General features: G+C 39.4%; 1 protein-coding gene across 1 annotated transcript; it reads right to left on the bottom strand.

The window, feature by feature from the left end:
* Positions 1-16,516: 16,516 nt before the first annotated feature.
* LOC138878328 (uncharacterized) lies at positions 16,517-17,449 on the bottom strand. Its single transcript, XM_070157995.1, has one exon. The coding sequence runs from the start codon at positions 17,447-17,449 to the stop codon at positions 16,517-16,519; it is 933 nt and encodes a 310-aa protein (XP_070014096.1).
* Between the last annotated feature and the right edge of the window lie 6,275 nt (positions 17,450-23,724).

The following is a 23,724-nucleotide window of genomic DNA, read 5'->3' as shown; positions in this document are numbered from 1 at the left end:
GCTGATTTTGTCCTTGAGTTCAGATCACTCCTTCTTGAGTTGGATTTCATCTTTGTGACTCATTTTCCAATACTCCTGCAATTAATCATATTTTATTAGTTTTCAGAAATACAATTAAATGCTTTTGAACTAAAACGAATGCTAAAAGGCGCTAATAAGTAGTCAAAATCCCCACTTTTCAACTTCCTCAAACTTAAGCTTTTGCTTATCCTCAAGCAAATAAGGTAATTTCCACCTCCACAGATTAAGAATTATTCCAACTAATCTAATATGGATCAATCACACATCAATTGGGAAACAATTATCCACAACACTTATGAATTATCAACAAGGCAATGGTTTAAACTTTTAAACACAAATAGTTCTAATGTGACACTTGAGCATCAAGAATTGACTTTATTTATCAAGGAAGACCGCTCTTTCATGTAGGTCATTGTGGATCCCAAATTCCTCCTCCTCTACTCGCAGTTAGCATATCTCATTTAAGAATGTTGCACTCAATTCAAAGATTTGTGAAAAGTTCGCTCATCTCTCTCAAAAGAATGTCTCAAGTAAGACTCTAAGTACCATATGCTTTCCCCTCATGTAAATCACCACTAATATAAGTTCACTCGGCTTGAAATCACGTAGTGATTTTTCGGCATGTAATGAAGGATTTTGGACTAAGGTTGGATATGTTGGAATAGAATGGGTTCATCTTTACTTAAGCACTCCATTTTCTCTTTTCGGCTCATGTTTTGCCGACTCTTTGAGGCATTTTCTTTTTTACTTAGGGGAACTAGAGAGACTTAACATCACTCTTTCTTGGTCATGATATTCATTTTCTCCTTCTTTGCTTTCTCCATGCTTTGCATCGTTGCTTTTCTTTGAATCCCTTCAACTCTTCAACTTATTCACGTTCTTTTGCATTTTTCTTTTTGTTCTTTCTTTATTTTTCTTGCCTTTCCTTTTCTTCATTTCTTTTCTCTTTTTGTGCCTTGATACCTTTTTCAAACTCCTCATCCCTCCCTAAAACTTATGTTTTAGCCAATTGTTTCTCAAGAGAGTTAAGGAAAGCTCGGGTGCCAAGAGAGGGTCACTACAAAATGGGTAAAGGCTTGTAACGTGGTTATCAAATGAGAATGGTTTTAGGATCTAATGGGTTGAGTAAGGATAGCAACATTAATGAGACATGGAAAATTTCAAGCGGGTAAAGGAGAGCCTATAATTACTTCTCAAGCCAAGCAAAACTTAAAATATCGCCTAGAAATACATTCGGGGCAAGTTCTAGACCATTCGCACAGGTACTTAGACTTGCAACAAAACATCTTGCCTCTCACACACCTGGATTGTTAAAGAGGATAGAATCGAGGGCGCACAACAACCATATTCAAGATTGAAAATCACTAATGGTTCGACTAAACCACTCGCTGAATGCTTAAGTCAACACAAGATTCAGAAGGTCACTAACTAGAGCTATTTCTTTCCAAGGACTTGTTTTTAATCATAAGCACATAGTTAAGTGTATTGGTACCAAGTGAAGCATGTTTGAATCTTCTAGTCTGACTCAATTAGGTCTTTTTATTCATTATTACTACTATTCTTGCCTAAACATAAAAAACGGACTCAATCCCTTAAGAAGGTTGTCACGCCATCCATCGATGGGAAGAGTCACTCGGTTCACACAAAAACTACCTTTGGAAAGAACCATGACATTAAGAAATCCAAAGGCTTATTGTTCACTTAAACATAAAAAGAAACTTACTAGATTAAAAAGAAACTATTAAAGTAAACAAGAAGCAATTAAATTAAACATCGACTACTAAGAAACCAAAATAAAGAAGCTACAAAACAGGCTACTGAAAGCATAAATGTATATACAAAATGAGAGAGAGAAAGAGAGAAAAATTATATACATCAATAGAGATAGGGAATAATATGTACATAATGAAAAGAAAAAAGAAAATGTTATCAGTTATTACAAACCAATGTCAAATATTAAATCAAATAAACTTCACCCCTCGAATAAGAATAAGCATTGTCTGCAATGCTTAGCAAAATAAGAATAAGGAAGGGAAAGATTTTAAAGAGGACTCCCTATGTGGCCTTGGACATCTTTGTATCCATAGTAGCGTCACCACCCTCAGGCTCCTCCAACTGGATCTCATCATCCTATGTTCGGGGAGTAGCTGGGTTGGCGAACATCTGTCACATCGCCTCAACAATGTCAGTAGCTAGGTCTGGCTCCTCAGACTGGCCAATTGGTGCCATTGGTGTTACTGGAGCTGTCTCCATCTGCAAATCAAATGGAAGGTCTCCAGTGGCTGCTATCTTGGTGACCTCTCTCCTCAATCTATCCACTGATTTCTTGGATGCCTAGGATTTCTCATCTTCTTTACCTTCTTCCTAAGCTCCTCAATTACTCCTCCATGTGCCACCAAAGTGTCCAAGATGGTATTCTAGTTCTCCAAAATCTTCTTCAAAGTTACTCCACTGTCGGAAGAATCTAGGGTGCAGAGGTAGATGTCTGTGCTACAATAGCACTGGATAGGTCAGACAACTTTGTCGTAGCTGTCTGCATCCAGTTGTTGAGGCTCGCCAGTGTCTTAGAGACTCGCAGAGCAGAAAGTGGATGAGCAGGAATAGGCACCGGCCTCAAAGTTGAAGTGGAGGGAAGTGATAGTGACAACCCTGAAGATGGAGGTGGAGGCATGCCGACTATACTGATGGAAGGCCAGGCTATAGTGGAATGCATGTTTGATGAATCTGCAACTACCACAGAAGGCTCATTAGAATGGCCTACGGTAGTCGTCGGCTGACCCTTATTCTTCGGGTTCCTCGGGTCCTTTAGAGAGTACTAAGTGAAGGGCTTCTTTGCCCGAACTTTCGTATCAAAACTCTTTGACTACACCCCCCGTATCCGTAAGATACTCCATAATGGAGTTGGAATATGGGTAGGAGCTGTCACCCTACCAATCAACCAGAGACATGTTGGAAGACATTACGGCACCCACATTGATAGGGTACCCGACCATGATAGAAGCAACTAGAACTGCCCTCGGGATTGGGAGATTTGTTTCATTCTGGCATGGATCTAGTCGACTGCACACAAAGGTCTGCCATCCTTTTGCTTCAAAGTTGAGGGTGTTCCACTGAATAGGAACCCCTGTTGTGATCCATGGTGGTGGTGGTCTTGGAGCCGCAAAAACCTCAGATAGCTAAGGGCGACCTGCATCACCCAGTGCGAACTTCTCTAGAAATTGCACCTACTCTACATCCTCAAACCCTAAATATGCATTCAGGGCGCTCTAATCGAATCTCACTTTTAAGTTCTTCACTTTTGTCACCTTGGTCCCCTTCTTGATATGCACCACATTGGCATAAAATTCTCGGACGAAGTGCTCTTTGGCATCCACCACACTTTGAGTGAACCATGTCCACCCTTTTCTCTCCCGCAATTGTCTTGACACATTTAGGTTGTCCTAGACAAGTCTTTCAATACAAACTGACGCTCAAGAGTGAGCGATGTCTGCGGCCACCACTCTTAGAATCTGTTGAATGCAGTCAAGCTCGCAAACCTATCTTCCCAAACTTCTTTCTTCTTCGACCTCTCAAGGCCGACAACTCTGGTATCACCCAATCCACCGTCATCTAGAATATCATCATCATCAACTGTAGTAGTTGGTGCATTGGGAACATGTGTAAATGAGGGCTCTGAGTCCAGACTCTCACCTTCCGAACCCTCAGAAGTGCTCTCTGAGGTGGAAGGCTCATCTCGGAGCTGATATCTCCCCTAAAGCTGTCGTGGCTATGATTGAGCATCAGGCTGCTTGCACAGAGTTGCCCTCCGATGCTTCCCTAGATGGGATATATGAGCTAGATTCAGCGGGCTCTGGAGCTCTCGCGTCTATCACCTTTTTGGATATCACTCTTTGTAAGGCGAGTGGTAAGGTACTCTTGCCTTGGCCTCGGGAGGGTTCACCCTTCCCTATTGATGTATCACCACATCCCCGAGATCTAACCATGTTTTGCAATAAACGGCAACAAGAGTCAGTTATAGTTCAAGTGCACAATAGCAGACAATTGTAGAACAAAACAGTATGCAGGGTAAGGAAGTGCGGTCCGTACATTTTTGAGTGCAGCCATAGATGGGGTTGTGTGAACTGCACAATTTGAAAGTGTAGACGCACTGATGATTCTACGTCCGCACAATATTTAGTGTGATAGCACATCAGATGTACGGTCCACATAATTATGGGTGCGGCACAAATTGGAACCTCAGAAATGACAACTCTCTGAAGACAGGCAATTGCTTGATCTGCGGCCACACACACTTTTCTGCGACCATAGTTGAATTTCTTCGGACCGCACAATTTCAAGTGAGGTCCGCACAATCTAGCTACACCAATTGCCTTAACCTATAGATCTGCGGACTGCACAATTCCTTGTGTGGCCGCACAATTCAAAAATTCATCAGACAGAAAACTTAGGGTTTTGATTTTTGCACACAAATTTGACATGGTAGTAGCAATTAACAATATAAACTAAATACCCATCCCCCATATAGCAAATAGGAGTTTACCCAACACAAATTACAGCCCATATGGTTATGAATTTAACAATTGATCTAACAATAACTAAACAAATTGTAAACTAAATTAAGAAAATTGAAAAATTCTAAAGATGATTTGAACATACCAATGAAGTGTCAAAGATGATGAATTAAGTGTCACATGCGTGAATAAGTTGAGTTCACTATTTTTTCTTTTGTTTTAATTTCTCAGAGTGTATAAAGTTTTAACAGAAGAAGGAGACTGACTATTTATAATTAACGATATGGCCAAAAGTTCAAGAGACGAGTGAGGCCGTAGCATTCCTTCTGCAGTCCGCACTCTTTTACCTGTTGTACATTTACCCTTTGATTATCTGCGGTCCGCAAAATTACGTGCGCGGCTGTAGATTTTGGTGCGGACCGTACATTTGCTTGTGCCGCCATACTTTGACCATTTTTTTGACATGCAAACTTCAGAGAGTGCAATTTTTGATTTCCAGTTGTGTGGTCCGCACAAGAATTGTGCAGCCACAGATCCCTTTTGCCGTGGCATTCCAAATTGTGTGGTCCGCAAAATAAATGTGCGGTCCGCATTTTTTCCATACTTAGCCTATTTTTCTGAGCATAGTTCCTACAAAACACACTCATTCCTACAACACACTTCAAAACTAGTTAGCACAAAATAAGACCTATTTAACGAAGAAGAAAAAGAAATATGGGTTGCCTCCAAAGAAGCGCCTGATTTAATGTCGCGGCATGACGCAAATTACCATCACTTGAAATGAATTGCTGCCACGATGATGCCATCATAAATTTTTCCTAAATAATGCTTCACCCGGTGACCATTGTCACGAAACACCTCATCATTTTTATTCTTCAAGTCCAATGCACCGAAGGGTGTCACACTTATAACCTCAAACGGGCCACTCCATTTAGACTTTAACTTTCCCGAAAACATCTGTAACCGAGAATTGAACAACAAAACAAGATCACATTATTTAAACTCCTTGTTCCGAATGTACTTGTCATGGAGGTACTTCATCTTCTTCTTGTATAAGGACGAACTTGTGTATGCATTGTACCGGAATTCATCCAACTCATTCAATTGTGCCACCCTTAAGTTGGCGGCAACATCCCACTCAAGATTCATCTTCTTTAAAGCCCACATGGCTTTGTGCTCAAGTTCCACAGGAAGATGACAAGCTTTTTTAAACACCAACCGGTATGGAGACATCCTGATCGGTGGTTTGTAAACCATCCTATAAGCCCATAAAGCATCACCAAGTTATTTTGACCAATCAGTCTGGTTAGCATTCACTGTTGTGGACAAAATACTCTTTATCTCCCGGTTGGATGCTTCCACTTGATCACTTGCTTGAGGATGATAGGGGGTCATGACTTAATGAGTGACACCATACTTGGTGAGAAGGTATCGAAGCTTTGTTGCAAAAATGTGATCCCGCATCACTTATAATAGCCTTTGGAGTACCAAATCTTGTAAAAGTATTCTTCTTCAAAAACGCCACCACACTTCCCCCTTCCTTGTTGGGTAAAGCAACGACCTCAACCCATTTGGACACAAAATCAACCGCGCCAAGATGTAGGTGTTTCCACAAGAACTCATAAAAGGACCCATGAAGTCAATACCCCACATATCGAAAATATCAATCTCTAAAATGGTGGTGAGAGGCATTTCATTTTTCTTTGAGATTCCACCATCCCTTTGACATTCATCACAACGCTTGACGAGATCACATGTATCCTTGTAAAGAGTGGGCCAATAGAAACCGCAACTTAACAGTTTGGCTGTCGTTCTTGCTCCACCATGGTGACCACTATATGGCGAAGAACGACAAGCCCCAAGAATTTCAACTTGTTCCTCTTTCAGTACACATCTTCTAATCACTCCATCCGTACAAATCCAAAAAAGGTATGGTTATCCTAATAATAGTCTTGACAATCTCGTTTGAGCTTCTTTCTTTTGTTTTGAAGAGAACCCAACTGGAATGATACAACTCACAAGATAATTTGCTAGATCGGCGAACCGAGGCACCTCTTTTATTAAAATAGCCAAGAGTTGCTCATCAGGGAAGGAGTCATTGATTTCAAAGCCATCATGCAGCCTCCTCATCCTTCTCCAAATGAGACAAGTGGTCTGCCACTTGGTTTTCACGGCCTTTTTGATTTTGGATGTCTATATCAAACTCTTGCAACAAAAGTACCCATCTCATCAACCGAGCTTTGGAATATTTCTTGCTCATAAGATAGTGAAGCGCGGAATGATCCATATGGACAATTACTTTTGCACCCATCAAGTACAGGCGGAACTTTTCCATAGCAGACACAATGGCAAATAGCTCTTTCTCCGTAACGGTGTAGTTGACTTAGGCACTATTCATGGTCTTACTTGAATAATAGACCGTATGAAAAATCTTGTTGATGTATTGCCCCAGTACAACCCCTATCGCTACATCACTTGCATAGCACATGAGCTCAAAGGGAATACTCCAATTTGGAGCGGTGATGATGGGAGTAGTAGTCAACTTGAGCTTTAGAAATTCAAAGGCTCTCATGCAATCATCATTGGAATAAAATTTAGCATATTTCTCCAAAAGTTTGCCCAATGGATCTACCACTTTAGAGAAATCCTTGATAAAACGCCGGTAAAATCTCGTGTGGCCGAAAAAACTCCGCACACCTTTCATTGAAGTTGGAGGTGGAAGTTTAGAAATCACCTCAATCTTTGCCTTGTCAACTTCAATGCCATTCTTTGAGATCTTGTGGTAAAGGACAATACCTTCCTCAACCATGAAATGACATTTCTTCCGATTAAGCACCAAGTTTGCTTCTTCACATCTTGCCAATACTTTATCCAAGTTTTCTAGAGAATCATCAAAAGAATTCCCGACCACCCAAAAGTCATCCATGAAGACTTCAAGGAAATCCTCCACCATGTCCGTGAAGATAGCCATCATACACCTTTGAAAGTCACCGGTGCATTGCACAACCCAAATGGAATCCGTGAGAAAGAAAAAGTACCATAAGGACGTGTGAAAGTAGTTTTCTCTTGATCCTCCGGAGCAATAAGAATTTGATTGTAGCCGGAATACCCATCAAGGAAACAATAGAAAGCATGGGCGGCCAATCTATCAAGAATTTGATCTAGGAAGGAAAGTGTAAAATGATCATTCCTTGTAACTTTGTTGAGCTTTCGATAGTCCATATACATACTCCACCCGATCACCGTTCTTGTAGGCATCAACTCATTCTTATCATTGGTGACCACCATCATGCGCCCTTTCTTTGGGACACATTGAACCGGAGAAGTCCACGAACTATCGGAAATGGGGTAAACAACTCCGGGATCCAACCACTTGATGATCTCCTATTTGAAAACCTCTTGCATGGCACCATTGAGTCTCCTTTGATGTTTAATAGATGGTTTGACATCTTCCTCCAAGTTAATTTTGTGCTTGCAAAATGCGAGGCTTATCTCCCGAATGTCCGCCAATGTCCATCCTGTTACATCCCGCATTTTCATATGTTAAAGTTTCATCGTAAGTCAATCGACGTAAGTTCAAAAATGGGATTATTTTGAGATTATAAGCATTATGCTATTTCAAACAAGTGATGAGTAAATTCATAAAGATGAGAGGGGAAGCAACAAAGAAAATGAATTTCGTCCAAGTTTGATATATTTGGATAAAATACGGGCCGAGCGATATTACCCGATATTGATGGACTAGTACCATACAAGGTACCATATGACCATGATAGCAGGATGTATAAAGTATATTAAAAATAAATAGAATTTAAGTAATTTGAGACAATTCTTAATTATGCGGGTAATTGATTAATTATCGGGTAGCAGGATATTACCTAATTAATTAATTGATAAAATTAAAATCTCCACCCTACACTCCACGTGGCAGCAAGACAGTAAACCAAACAAATGACACTTAGTCATTGTTGATTAGGTGACAACCTAGTATAATAATTAAAAGATAATTCATTTCTGAAATTTTGAATACAAAAACACTACATCAGACGTTGACAATTCCTATAAGCTTTCAAAAAAAAATTCTTGCAACAATTCCTATAAGCTTTCAACATCAGACATTAACAAATCCAATAAAAATTATTAGCACCTTAGCAACGTAAAATTTTGCGGTTCTAAAGGAGTATGATGCAACCTTTTCCAAGAATATCATATGGATTTTTCCCTACTCCAGGTATGTTAAGGTTATCCCTTCTTTCTTTTTGGCATGATCTATGCGACACGAACAAAACGAGCTAATGCACAACTTCCGTAAATGACTCAATTCATATAAATACTAGAGATGCTTATGTTCTTGATTCTCCATGTGTCATATTATTCTATCATCAATTCATGGGTCTCAAAATACGTAAGTTGGTAAAGTTTATTTCATGGTATTAATCAGAGGCATAATGGTCTTATGACGTACCGAGAGACTTTATTAACATATTTCATATGCATTTCATGCATATATACATGTACATTGACCATGACCAAATGGCATTATATACGCGTATATATATATATATATATATATATATATATATATATAGGTTATGGTATTATATGCGCACCACCACCTGATCAACTAGTATACGTTGATGATTTTGCCCACAGTGGACGAGATAATATGATGGGATGCCCTCATAGGCCTGATGATGTTATGAAACATGTACCTATGCACGACATGACATTCATATGCATATGTATGACACTATAATTATTTTATGATTTACAGAGTTATCCAGACTTACAGGTTGAGTCATTTACTCTATATTTCTTCCATATCTGTTATGCACTTATTTATGTGTCTTACATACTCGATAGATTATTCGTACTAGTATCCCTTTTGTTTGGTGACGCTGTGTTTTATGGCCGCAGGTCTGGATAGATAGGTCAAGAGTCCTCCAAGTAGGCTATCAGCTCAGCGGAAGATGTTGGTGTACTCCATTCGCTCCAGAGTAGCTTGTTTGGTCAGTACGATATAGACGCATATTGTTTGGTATGGCGGGGCCCTGTCCTGACCTTTATGTTAAGTTGTGTACTCTTAGAGTCTTGTAGACAGATGTCATGTATAAAAACGCTTGCATGGCCTTGCCGCCCTATGTTTTGTATTTACAAATGATCATGTTGGCCTTATAGGCCTGTATATCACATGTATAAGTTTTTATATCAGGTTGGGTCATCCTATATTGAGTATTCCTCTATGTTTATTCTGGTCAACCTATGAAAGCCCGTTTGGCCCATTTGCCAACGAAAGTACAATAAGAAAGATATGTTATGTTGGTACTCGATTGAGTAAGGTACCAGGTGCCCGTTGCGGCCTATAGGTTTAGGTCGTGACAAAAGTGGTATAAGAGCATTTCTGTCCTAGGGGTCTACAAGCCATGTCTAGTAGAGTCTTGTTTATGGGTATGTCATGCACCACACTTAGAAACAGAAGGCTGTAAGGCATGTAGGACTTCACTCTTTCTTCTTACTCTAGATCGTGTGGTAGAGCTGAGTTGTAAGAAATCAATTTCCTAAACTCTATCTTATTCGTAATACAACGATGCTTATATTCAGAAAGACGGTTGGTAAGATATATAACTGTGGAAGTATTGAGTCAGAGGAACTCGATTTTGCATCATGCTTATGATGAGTAAATGTGAGGTCTTCAGCAGACCATGCGTGTACTAAAGGTGTAAGGTTCTTGATAAAGAGTTTTAAGGCAAGAATACTTATCCACTCTTACAGTAAAAAGGAATAACAAAATCGGAAGGTAGACACAAGTTTCAGCAAGTAAAAGAAGCAAGGTGAAGAAGGGTATGAAGTACCTAGTTAATAAATATTTCATTATTTACCATTCAGGAAGGGAGATATAAGCATTTTGAGTTACCTTCAGTTGTAACAGAGGTACGTACAAATGGCCACACCGATCTTATTTATATCCTTTGGAAGTTAGCAGAAGTAGCATAAGAGAATGACAGGATAGTAGGATCCGGCTGGGGATAGAGTAACCTAGAATGGTGAATGGATTGTTTGCTTTAGTTGACATTTCCGAAGGATAGTGCAAATATGTTAATAGATCTCCTTGTGAAACACCAAGATGATGCACCCTAAAATACTATAGCTAGATATGAGTACTACAAAGATGGGCACTGGAAGCCTGGAAGGGATAAATATTATCTTAGTATGGCTCCCGTCCCTAGTAGAGAGATAATGCTATGCAACCCAAAGAGCCAGTGGATGGAGCAAAGGGGAGCTAAAAGCAAAATAATATCTTGTTGAGGTTTTAGAATAAATTGATAGACAGAAATGTTAGTAAGAAGTAAGAAGTAAGAAGAGAGCTAATAAAGTATTAAGAGTAAGATGTGATACATGGATGATAATGGTAGGTCAAAAAGATGACAGTATTACAGAGTCTTTAGTCAAGTGAAGGAAAATACGAGAGGTGATAGGCCTTAAGACAACAAAAGAGTATAGGCTATACAGTCACATCCTCATTTCGAGAAATACGTTCGCAACTCAAACGTGATTAACAGAAGGAAAAGATAGACCCCGGAGTAATAGAAATCAATATGGATTGGTGAACAAGATAAATTAAACATGAATTAGGGACTAAGTGATTTGATAATGGTTGATATCATAAGAATTTCAGATTGTGTTCCGGCAATAATAGAATAGACAACAGAAGAGTATTCATGAGTAATTCAGAGAAAGTTCATTCAGCAATACGCTTCTCTAAAGCAAGCAATGTGAGCAAAGTTAAGCTTAAGGGACTGTATATGCCAATTACACTAAGTGTCACCATCGCCAGTAAGGAATTTTGTTATCCTTGGTACAGAAGGGTTACCGCAAGGCGAGTAAAAGTCATTGATGATGTAAAAGAATGCCAAAGATGAAGAGGAAAAACATTTATAGGCAGGTCATCGTAGCTCCAACTCTTAGTACTCCCCTAAAGGGGGAATATGGAATGGTGTGGCATTAAGTCAGAATTAAGTGGATCCAGTAATTATTGAATGATAAAGGAAGAATGCGATAAAAATAAGAAAGGGGTGAGATTGCACTTATTCAAATCCTATAGATATGCTATGATTCTAGAACTTTATGCAAACACAACGTCAAGGAAAATAAGTAAGGGTTCCTGCCAGAGATGTTATTGATAAATAAGGAACCAACATGAGAGGTAAGATAAGACAAAGGAAATAACCCAAAAAAGAGTACACTGAATATTGATACGAGAATAGGCCAATGAATGGTTAGTAGTTGATTCAGGAAGAGCCTAGTTATGATTAGAAAAGAGGATACAGACAAATAAATAGATCGTGCAAGATAAACAGAGTGAACCCCAACATGGGGAATTCAGCCTCGCAGCTATGACATTATAATACTTGAGATATATTTATATTGGGGAGTTAAAAAGGTACCGTATGAGTATTACAGAAATAAAAGAGAATGCAACTAGGAAGACAGTAAAAATATCAAGTTCAGAAGCAATCCTACAATCACAAGGGTGTGGCGGTAAGTAACTACGAATAATTATAATCGAGGAAAGAAATCAAAATTTCGTCGGGTAAACAAAGTAATAAGCTCGCAGTATTGCAAGAATCAGGTGGCCCTCCCTAAGTACTACAATGGAAGACTAGTTGAGGAAATAAGGCAGAAGGCTCCAACCTAAGTATAGTAATTTGAAGAAGAAATGGTCATATAAAACATTGTATACACTCCATAAGAAAATGGCACCTACCGTGGCTAATGAACGAGAAGTAAAATCAGCAATGATATTCAAGGTCATATGAGTTGTATGGAATTTCAATATGCGTGGGCACTAAGATAATCTAAGTATGCACGCAAAAATGGGGCAGAAGGACCAGGAAAAGTAATTGCTTATGTTTGAAAAAAGCTGAGATGGAACAAAAAGAATTATTCGATTAATGATCCAGGGTTAGTTACATTATGAACGCACTTAAGAATTTGGAGTTTTATACATGCAGCATATACAGCCGTAGAAAATTCTTATATACGTTAAAAGAAAGAATTAAACCCAAGTCATAGATGAATGATTGAATTGTTAAAGGATTATATCATGAATATTCCTTAGCGCCCTTGAAAGGCTAATCAGAATAACTAATACCATAACCCGCAGATTGGGAGATAACTTAAGCCTATATAAAGGCCGATCAGAAGAAGCATGAAACTAAAGAGTTACATTAACGAAGTAAAACAAGAAGCCGATTATTGGGCCTAGAAGTTATAGGAATCATGATTGAGAACATATCAGAATCACTCTTAATATCAGAGGTGCAAGGGAGATAGTACAACAACCATATTCTATAACGGCTCTACGGTAAAGCTAGATAGGAAAATACCAGCCTCATAAGAATTCAGTATGGAGCTCCCACTAGATTGTATAGGCACCAGAGGTGCAAGTATTATAATAGAGCTTCAAATGGTGGATGTGATTTATACCTATTTGGGAGGGAGGTTATGAAAGAGATAGAAGAATGTGAGGTGATATTTTAAAATAAGTAAGGTAAAGGTGAACAACGTACGAAATACACAAGTGTAGAAGGATGTGAGTGGTCCATACTTTAGGTAAAAGATTAGAAGCATTGGGATTCAGTATCCAGGAATGATAGCAGCGTCGTCAGTGGCATATATTCCAACCTATGGTTTCTATGTACTAAGAGGTCTATGTAAGAGAATAAAGAAGAGCTAGAGATGATGTGGTATCTCGCTTGATGTTCCAGAATAACATAAGGAAATCTATGGTGCAAGAAAGTTGAAGGAAGGCCGCGAGTAGTATAAATGAATATGTATGGGTCACAAGCTAACGTATGGTAGAGCGACAAGGTTGTAGGAAGACAGGAGTAAGGATAAGAAAGGGTGAGTGAGAAGGTGACAAGAATGGATAAGCCCTCGGGATTAAGCCCACGAAAATGAGAGAGGGCTGATGGGTTCTATAAATTATATAAAGCTCAGTATAGCCTAAATAAGATCAAAGGGGTCTAAGACTAGTAGCATTTAGAAGAAATGGAATGCTGACCTGGTAATAAAATGAAGGTGTAATTGTGACAGATAAAGGATGCCGTTTGGGCCTTTGTTTGAATAATGATTTGAAAAAAAAGAAGAGAACAGATTTCGCGAACAGCACGAGATTAGAATACCCCCTATAAGGTGAATCGCATTAAGATACTATGAAATACGATTATGGAAATCACTTCAGATATTCCTCAATGCAACGTAAGACCTAATGGTAAGGTATTACGTGAGATGTTTCAATTTATCAGTGGTATATTATACATCAATATTAAGGAAAATCAACAATGGATGGACAAAAGCCACTAAGTATGATATAAAATCAGGTCGCCATTCTTAAAATGAACAATAATGATGAAGCATTAAAGGACTTAGATTTATACATATGGGATAAGCAATAAGAGTAAGTTGGAATTTGATAGCAGACCTCAGCAACGATAAATCGAAGTAAGAGTTATAGTATAGTATGACCTACCTAGATATAGTAAAATCACGCGGTTAGAACCGATTCTATGAAATAAGACAACAAAATACAGAGAAAAGAACTTTAGTATACCTACAAATGCCCAAAGGGACATTTCATCAAGCTTTGTATATGGTTGCGAAGTGAGGCCTAGAGATTGGCTAAAAGCTAGAGGAAAAAGGGGAGAAGAGTCGCATAGGCGTACTTACAAGGTCAAAGTCGTACAGGCTACATGATAGAAGGTAGCAACAGTTACGAGATTGGAAAGATTCCAACCACAAGTCGTGGTATGAGGAAGAGGACTAAAGGGAGGAATGCCCTAGCCTTTGGACCTATTCACCGAACAGTTGCCTAGATGGCAAGAGGAGCACTAAAGTATTCGTAAGAGCTATGAGTTATGGGAATGATAAGTGCATCAGTCAACATTCGAGGACTAATGTTCCAAAGGGGGGAATTATGTTACATCCCGCATTTTTGTATGTTAAAGTTTCGTCGTAAGTTAATCGACGTAATTTTGGAAATGGGATTATTTTGAGATTATAAGAATTATGCTATTTCAAACAAGTGATGAGTAAATTCGTAAGATGAGAGGGGAAGAAAGTCAAAGAAAATGAATTTTTGTTCAAGTTTGACATATTAGGATAAAAAACGGGCCGAGTGCTAATACCCAATATTTATGGACTAGTACCATATAAGGTACCATATGACTATGATAGTAGGATATATAAAGTGTATTAAAAATAAGTAGAATTTTAAGTAATTTGAGACAATTTTTTATTATGCCGGTAATTGGTTAATTACCGGGTAGCAGGATATAACCTAATTAATTAATTGATAAGATTAAAATCCCCACCCCACCCCCACGGGGCAGCAAGCCACTAAATCAAACAAATAACTCTTAGTCATTATTGATTAGGTGGCAACCTAGTATGATAATTAAAAGACACTTCATTTCTAAAATTTTGAATACAAAAACACTACATCAGGCGTTAACAATTCTTATAAGTTTTCAATAAAAATTTCTTGCAACAATTCCTATAAGCTTTCAACAAAAATTTCTTGCAACAATTCCTATAAGCATTCAACATCAGACATTAACAATTCCAAATAAAATTATTAACACCTTAGCAACGTAAAATTTTGCGGTTCTAAAGGAGTACGATGCAACCTTTTTCAAGAATATCATACATATTTTTCCCCACTCTAGGTATGTGAAGGCTATCCCTTCTTTTTTTTAGTATGATCTATACAACACGAACGAAACGAGCAAATGCACAACTTTCATAAATGACTCTATTCATAGAAATACTAGAAATGCTTATGTTCTTGATTCACATGTGTCATATTATTCAATCATATTTTCATGGGTCTAAAAAATACGTAAGTTGGTAAAGTCTATTTCATGGTATTAATCCGAGGCATAATGGTCTTATGATGTACCGAGAGATTTTATTAACATATTTCCTATCCATTTCATGCATTTATACATGTACATTGACTCATGACATGATGACATTATATACGCGTATATATATATATATATATATATATATATGTGTGTGTGTGTGTGTGTGTGTGTGTGTGTGTGTATGTATGTATGTATGTATGTATATTAGATATGGGAAGGGTTATGGCATTATATACGCACCACCACCTAATCAGCTGTATATGTTGATGATTTTACCCATAGTGACCAAGATGGTATGACGGGATGCCCTCAGAGGCTTGATGATGTTATGAAACATGTACCTATGCATGACATGACATTCATACACATATGCATGATACTATAATTATTTCATGATTTACAGAGTTATCCAGACTTACAGGTTGAGTCATTTACTATATATCTCTTCGATGTTTGTTATGTACTTATTTATGTGCCTTACATACTTGTTACATTATTCGTATTGATGTCCCTTTTGCCTGAGGACGCTGCGTTTTATGCCCACAGGTCCCTATTGACAGGTCGAGAGTCCTCCAAGTAATCTATCAACTCAGTGGAAGATGTTGGTGCGCTCCATTCGCTCCGGAGTTGCTTGTTTGGTTAGTACGATATAGACGCATATTATTTGGTATGGGGGCCATGTTTCGACCTTTTTTTGAAGTGTGTACTCTTAGAGGCTTATAAACAGATGTCATGTATACGAATGATTGCATGGCCTTGCTGGCCTATGTTTTGAGTTTATAAATGACCATGTTGGCCTTATAGGCTCGTATATCACATGTATAAGTTTTTGTATCAGGTTGGGTCGTCTTATATTGAGTATTCCTCTATGTTTATTCTGGTTAGCCCATGACAGCTCGTTTGGCCCATTTGCAATGAAAGTACAATAAAAAAGATATGTTATGTTGGTACTTGGTTGAGTAAGGCACTAGGTGCTCGTTGCGGCCCATAGGTTTGGGTCGTGACACATCCAGTAGCCTTCTTCCTCTTTTGTAGCACCGCCAATGTAGATTCTACCTATACATTAGTCAAACAAGAGGAAAGAATAACCGGTAAAGTAGAAGAAGGGCCAAGAAATTCATACCGAAGATGTGTAGGCAATGGTTTTAACTCCATGATGGGAGGCTCCTCAATTGAAGGCTTTATTTGGAGAGTGGTTCTATTTTTAAGATCCAAGGACAATTTGCGGGGCTCGTAAGTGTACGACCCCATTCCATGCAAAGAGTTCACACATTCCACGTAACCCTCCATTTCTTCATCATCACAATTGAGCAAGACGGTCTCCAATATATCATCAACATTCATCACAACACTTGTTTCATCCACAATCACATCGGTCACCAAGTCCACGAAAGAGCACACCTCATTGCTATTGGGTTGCCTCATACACTTACACACATTGAAAGTCACTTTTTCATCACCAACCCGGAAAGTAAGTTCTCCGGCTTCAACATCAACTAGAGCCTTCCTCGTAGCAAAGAAAGGTTTACCAAGAATAATCGGCACCTCATAGTCAACCTCACAATCAAGAACGACAAAATCAGCCGGAAGAATGAATTTATCAACACGAACCAATACATCATCAATCACTCCCAACGGTCTCTTCATGGTACGATCAGCCATTTGTAATCTCATAGATGTGGGTCTTTGTTGCCCAATTCCCAAAATCTTGAAATTTGAATAGGACATCAAATTGATACTTGCCCCAAGATCACAAAGAGCTTTAGCAAACTTGGCACTTCCAATGGTACAAGGGATTGTGAAAGTGCCGGGATCTTCCAATTTAGGAGCCATTGAATGCACAATTGCACTCACTTGATGAGTCATCTTTATAGTTTCACAATTCATCGACCGCTTCTTTCTCACCAAATCCTTCATAAACTTTGGATAACCGGGCATTTGCTCCAAAGCCTCAACCAATGGCACATTAATAGATAGACTCTTCATCATGTCAATGAACTTTTTGAATTGATTCTTGCCATTTTGCTTGTAAAGCCTTTGGGGATATGGAGGAGGAGGCCTAGAGTTGGTGCCTTAGCCTTTTGCACTACCAGTTCTGGTATGTCAACAATGTGCTCCCTAGACGGGTTCACTTCCTCTTGAGCTTCCTCCACATTGTCATCAATATCAATCTGGACTTCATTATTTGCTTGCACCACATTATTCGGGATCTCATCTTCTTGTACCACTTGCTCATCAACAATAAGTTTCCTTTGACCTGAGGTGGGTGTATCCCGACCTTTTCCACTCCTTGTAGTAACGGACATGGCATGTCCCGTGTTGTATCTACCCTTTGGGTTCACCATCGTGTAACTTGATAGTGCCCCCTTAGGACAAGTGTTTAGAGCTTGAGAGATTTTCCCTAATTGAACTTCCAAGTTGCGAATTGAAGTGTTGTGTGAGGCTAGTTGGGCATTGGAGTTGGAATTCTTCTCCATCATTTGTTTGAACATATTCTCAATTTGTCCCATTTCATTGTTGGAAGAACTTGGATCATGGGGGAGGCGGGTTGCTCTGTTGTTGATACATTGGGGGCTTTTGAAAGCCTGACCCCTGATTGCCTTGGTTATTGTTCCACCCCCCTTGGTTGTTGCCTCCCTAATATCCTTGGTTGTTGCCACTCCAATTGCCTTGGTTATTTTGACCACTCCAATTTCTTTGATTGTTGTTACTATTCCAATTCCCTTGATTATTACCACCATTCCAATTACCTTGGTTGTTAGAATTCCAATTCCCTTGATTACCTTGAGGTCTCCATTGTTGTTGATTCGGGCCTTGAGAGTTGTTTTTTTGCCCTTGGAAGTGGTTCACATATTGCACTTCCTCCTCTTGTTCATTGTAAGATTCTTCTTCATCAAACACACTATCTTCTTGCACATAATTCTCCACATGATTTTGCATTTGTGGACCTTTTTTTTCCTTTTATTGTTTACCGTCATACTAACTCCCTCCATTGTATTGAATTTCCTAGAACCTTGCACTTGTTGAAGTTGAGACTTAGCTAATTGATTCACTGTGGTGGTCAACTCGGCGATGACTTGACCATGATCATGTAATTCTTTATGTATGTGAATCACGTTTGGATCACCTTGAGGAACATTTGCTCTACTTTTCCATGCCGATGCAGTATCCGCCATTTCATCTTAAATCTCTCAAGCTTCCGCATACGGCGTTGTTATGAAATATCCACCGGCAAGTTGGTTGACCACGCATTGATTGGTAGTATTGATCCCCCGATAGAAAGTTTGTTGAATCATAGCCTCCGTCATATCATTATTTGGGCACTCTTTCAGTATAGTTCGGTACCTCTCTCATATTTCATTCAACGACTCATTGGGCTCTTGTTTGAATGCTAGAATCTCGTCTCTAAGAGTATCCATATGCCTGGGAGAAAAGAACGTGGAAATAAATTTCTCCGCCAATTCATCCCATGTATGGATGAAATGGTTTGGCAATTTTTTTTAACCAATCCAAGGCTTTCCCCCTAGAGAGAAAGGAAATAACCTCAACCTTAAAGTATCCCCGGAGGCGTTTTTATATTTACTCCCCCAACAAGAGTACACAAACCCCTTCAAGTGTTTGTATGCATTTTGACCTGGAGCCCCGTTGAAGAATCTCCGTTGCTCTAGCAATGTGAGCATTACATTCGTGATTTGAAAGTTGCTCACCTTAATACGGGGCGGGACTATCACACTTTTATACCCTTCATTCGGCAACACCTGGTGTGGATACGCTCTTGGTGGAGGTGGGGGTGGAACTGGGACGTTGTCTTGACACGGTCGGCCTCTTCTATTTGCTTGAGGTTCAAGAGGAACCTCTTTAACTTGGTTGTCCTCAACGTCCACATCCCTCATAGGCATGTTTCTGAGTGGATCATTGTTGAGAGCCATTGTTGCACCTACAATTGTTTCACAAAAAAGATTAGTTACACGAAAGGAAAAGAGGATAATTCACACACAAAACCAAATATATAGCTAAATCCAATTTTAGCTCCCTAGCAACGGCGCCAAAAATTGATCACGTCCAAATGCATGCCTCTAAGAAAAGCAAAGAGTCTTAGCCCACACTAAAAGAATCAAAATAGTTAACTAGCGAAAAAAAGAGAGAGCGTTGAGAGAATAAGTGTGGTCATAGCAAGATCTTTCTTATTACAGCACAACCCACAAAAAAAGAATTGTGTATAGAGAGGAAGTCGCAGCTAAGAAATAAAAAAGAACGATGAAGGGGGAGCTAGCTTTAGTAGAAGCAGGGACGGGAGATTCAATTAATCGAAATCTTGAAGGTGAAATTTAACCTCTACCTCAGAGGTAGATTAATAGCTTTGCCTTTCCTCATCCCATTTTTTTCTCTTTGATCCCACGCTCTTATCTTCCATTCGTTCTCTGATCGCCTCAGCCGCTCTCCTAGTTATCATTTCCATGACTCTCTTTTTCCCATTCATCTCAAACTTCCTCGTTGTGGGCGAGACTATAGTGTTGAATCTTTTTCCAGTAGCTGTTCTTGCAGTTGCAGTAGTAGCTGTAGTATCATCGAACTAATGGACGGACCGCAATGCAAGTACTAGAACTATGAATTTCTATCAATGTCGGGATAGACAGAGGTCTAGGATAGTACGCTGTCGGAGTGAGACCGGGGTAGAGTAAGGAAGTTAGACCGAAATGAAGGACTCAATTCCTCTAGAAGAAAGGAGAGAGAAAGAAGAACCAATTCTATTTAAGAATATCTTATTTACTAGAATCGGTTGCTACTAGTCCGGGTTACCTCAGAGATAGAGCCATTAGGCGAGAAAAAAGAAGGTAGTTAGTGCACTAACTCAAACCTTGTTCTTGGACGAAATGTCCTGCTAACATAGGGGCACTCCTACTAAGAAATGGAAGAGCCAATTTCTTTCTCTTCGACGACACAATGCCTCACCTGCCCTCTGCTACACATCTCTTTCGTTCGCCCTAGACCCACCCACCAAATGGAACTCTGCCCTTTTTTGTTGGGTTAGAACGAGTATGAAGTCAGGGAGGAAGAAGAGAGGGAAGAAAGAATATAGTAATCTTTACCTTTCCCAGCTCTCAGAAATGGAGAAGGAATCAAAAATCTAGTGAACCCCTCAAACTCCGTAGGTAATTCGAGACAATTCAAGAAGAATAAGATAAGCTAAGACAAAGAACTTGAACATTCCCGGGTTCCGTGGTTCTAGCACGGTCGCACAACTGTTATATTCGGCTTGATTATCTGATTTTACACAAATGTGAACTTATGTGCCAATTTTATCTTTTTACCGCTTTTATCATTTACCGTTATTTTTATCAAGAATTGCAACATCATGGAAAACATACCTCGAACCACGTCACAATCAATGTACCCGTGGTTAGAGGTACATTTCAACTCTGTTGAGATTGGGGTTTGGGTCACATAAATGTGCACCGAGTTTAGGAAGATAACATTATTAAATACGCGCCTAGAGCAACTAGCGTATTGTTGTTTTGGGAAGGGCCGTGAAATTCGCTAAATGGCCTGTCCCGAATTCTAAGTAATTTAATATATACATTTAGAGGGCCCCGCAGCTTGTGCATTTTTTGTTTGTCGAGGCTCGTCTCATTCATTATTTTTTTAAAAATTTGCAACGTCATGGAAATGCGTCTTAGACCACGTCACAATCAATGTACCCGTGATTAGAGACACATTTCAACTCTGCTGAGATTTGGATTTGGGTCACATAAATGTGCACCCGAGTTAAGGAAAATAAATTATTAAAGGCGCGCCTAAAGCGACTAGCGTCTTATTATTTTGGGTGAGGGCCGTGAAACTTGCTAAAGTCCCGGAATCTAAGTATTTATTATGATATATATCTATGAGGGCCCCACAATTTTTCTCTTTTATTTGGCGAGGCTCGTCTCATTTTTATTTATTTATTTTTCAAAAGAAAAAGGATAAGGCTAAAATAACTACATTTTGGCTACTTTGCGAGGTCATGGGTTGTAAATTGAACTTATTTGATGAAACGAGTATTTTTTCGCGGAATTAAAATTGCCACTATAATTTCAACATTACTACCACATGTATAAACAACTATTAAGACAAACTAAAATAATTAACACCTTTCAGAATGTGTACAAATCCCCTATTATGACAAATATTTGGATAACAACAATCTAAACATGAAGACGCAAAAATGTCAAATAACTACTTAAAGCAACGAAACAAAGGAAGAGACGTTCACGGCCAAATTTCAATACCATACGGAGTTAATTAACAAAAATAGCCATTCGCAAACATCATGTATATATGTCTCGCTCAATTCGCGTACTATCCGCATGAACTAGGATGGTATGTCAAAACATCACATATACATATTACTAACAGCAAATATGAAGGACACGGACAGAGATGACATACTTGAGATTAACGTCCGATGCGTTGGACCTGCGACGAAACCTCGGACAACAACCTCGACACGCCGGACCTCGACGAACAACGACGACCTCAATGGAAACTGAAAGCTCGGCCAAAACTGTCAACGCACGAGATGTTGGCTGCTGCTGGATTTTCTCGACGCGGCAGGTTGGTGCGAGAACATGTAACAGAAGGGGTCGTTTGGATGTGAGGAGTAGGTTGTTTGACGGGATGTTAGGTGGTGGCGTTTGGACAAGATGGTGATGGAGTCGATGGGGGAGTTGGTTGCGACAGTAGTGATGGGTTTCACGGAGGAAGAAGGCGATGGGGAAGGTGAGGGAGCTGGGGCGACGGTGGTTTTGGACGATGCAGCAGCAATAGCTGCTGCTTGACGGGTGGTTGGGTCTGTTTGGTAGTGGTTTTGGGATGTGAGGCTGGTGGTCGTATGCGAAGGTGACGGACTAGTGGATTGACAGTAGGGTCGAGGTTGGTGGACTGCTTGGTCGACAGGGCTGGACGTTACGGAGAGGTTCGCGGGTGGCGTGGAGCTGGTAGCGGCAGTAGGTCGACGGGCTGGTGGGTTGTTGCTGTTGGTCATGGTGTTTGGTGTAGGTTCCGGCGTCGGGGGGGGGGGCGACTGGTTTGGGTTTTGGAGTCGTAGGGTTTTCTGGTTTTTCGAAAGGAGGAGGAAGATGAACAGTGCTCCTATATTTTCAAAATCTGTCCATTCCAACCCTTGCCTTGTCCGTGCATTTGTAGCCAATGCCAAGAAGATGGACCCCACGTGTGTAGGGGTCCAAGATTTGTGTCCCCCATGCGCGGTGGGGTTCCCCGTGTACGGTGTTCCGTCCGTATTCCCCACGCTTGTCCTCCTTGTGTGGTGGACTCGGATTATTATGGGCTAGGTCCGAAAATTAGGCCTAAAAACGGGTAGTTTGAACCCGAATATTATTCTTTTGCCCGGACCCGAGAAATAGGAACACGACGTTGCTCAACTGATTATGTAAGCAAAATAGCTACTAAAAATTAGCCTAATATTTAAAACAAAACTATATCCTTTTTAAATATTTTTTCAAGATTAAAATAGCTACAAAATATTAATAAAACTATTTTTTTTTTTAATTTTCGTTTTTATATAAAGTAATATTTTTGTATTTTTTCAAAATTAAAATGACTACAAAACATTAATAGAACTATATTTTTTGGTAATTTTTGAAATTATGTAAAGTACAAAATAAGGTACTATTTTTTGTATTTTTTCAAGTTTATGAGAAATACATAAACTAAAATTTATATATATATTTTTGGTAATTTTCTTTTGCGATGAAAATAAAGTAAAAATAGTTAAAATAACTATAATAGCTATATTAGACCTAAATTAAATATTTACGCTAAAAATGTGAAAATTCCCGGGGAGGGTCAAAAATCACGTGTCTACAACTGCCCTCTTTGACTGGAAACACGAAGAGTTTTCCGACAAAGAACGACTAGACATGTTCTTGACCCGACCATTACTTGGACGGACTACACTAAGGAAAGGAAGGGAATGTGACCGAGCGCTGGTATCTGAGCTGCCTACATATCCTTTGTTATACAGGAATCAGGCCACGTGTAGTTCGGAAATGAGAGATGGTAGATTGTACCGAGGTGAAGAGCCGATCGAGGTGTCGTTCCGTTGAGGTTCCGGTCTGCGGTCCTGTCATTACATTAAAAATGAAAACTGAAAAAGACTAACTAAGCCTATCAGCTACTAGTTACAAGGATTCCTATCTTTAAGTCTTCTGAAACTTGATCTTGAGTCTTGAATGGTGCTTCATACAGACTTCGGATTTGAACCT

Source organism: Nicotiana sylvestris, chromosome 9 (genome assembly GCF_000393655.2).
Source record: "Nicotiana sylvestris chromosome 9, ASM39365v2, whole genome shotgun sequence".
In the NCBI taxonomy this organism is placed as follows: Eukaryota; Viridiplantae; Streptophyta; class Magnoliopsida; order Solanales; family Solanaceae; genus Nicotiana; species Nicotiana sylvestris.
This window is presented reverse-complemented; position numbering and strand designations above follow the sequence as displayed.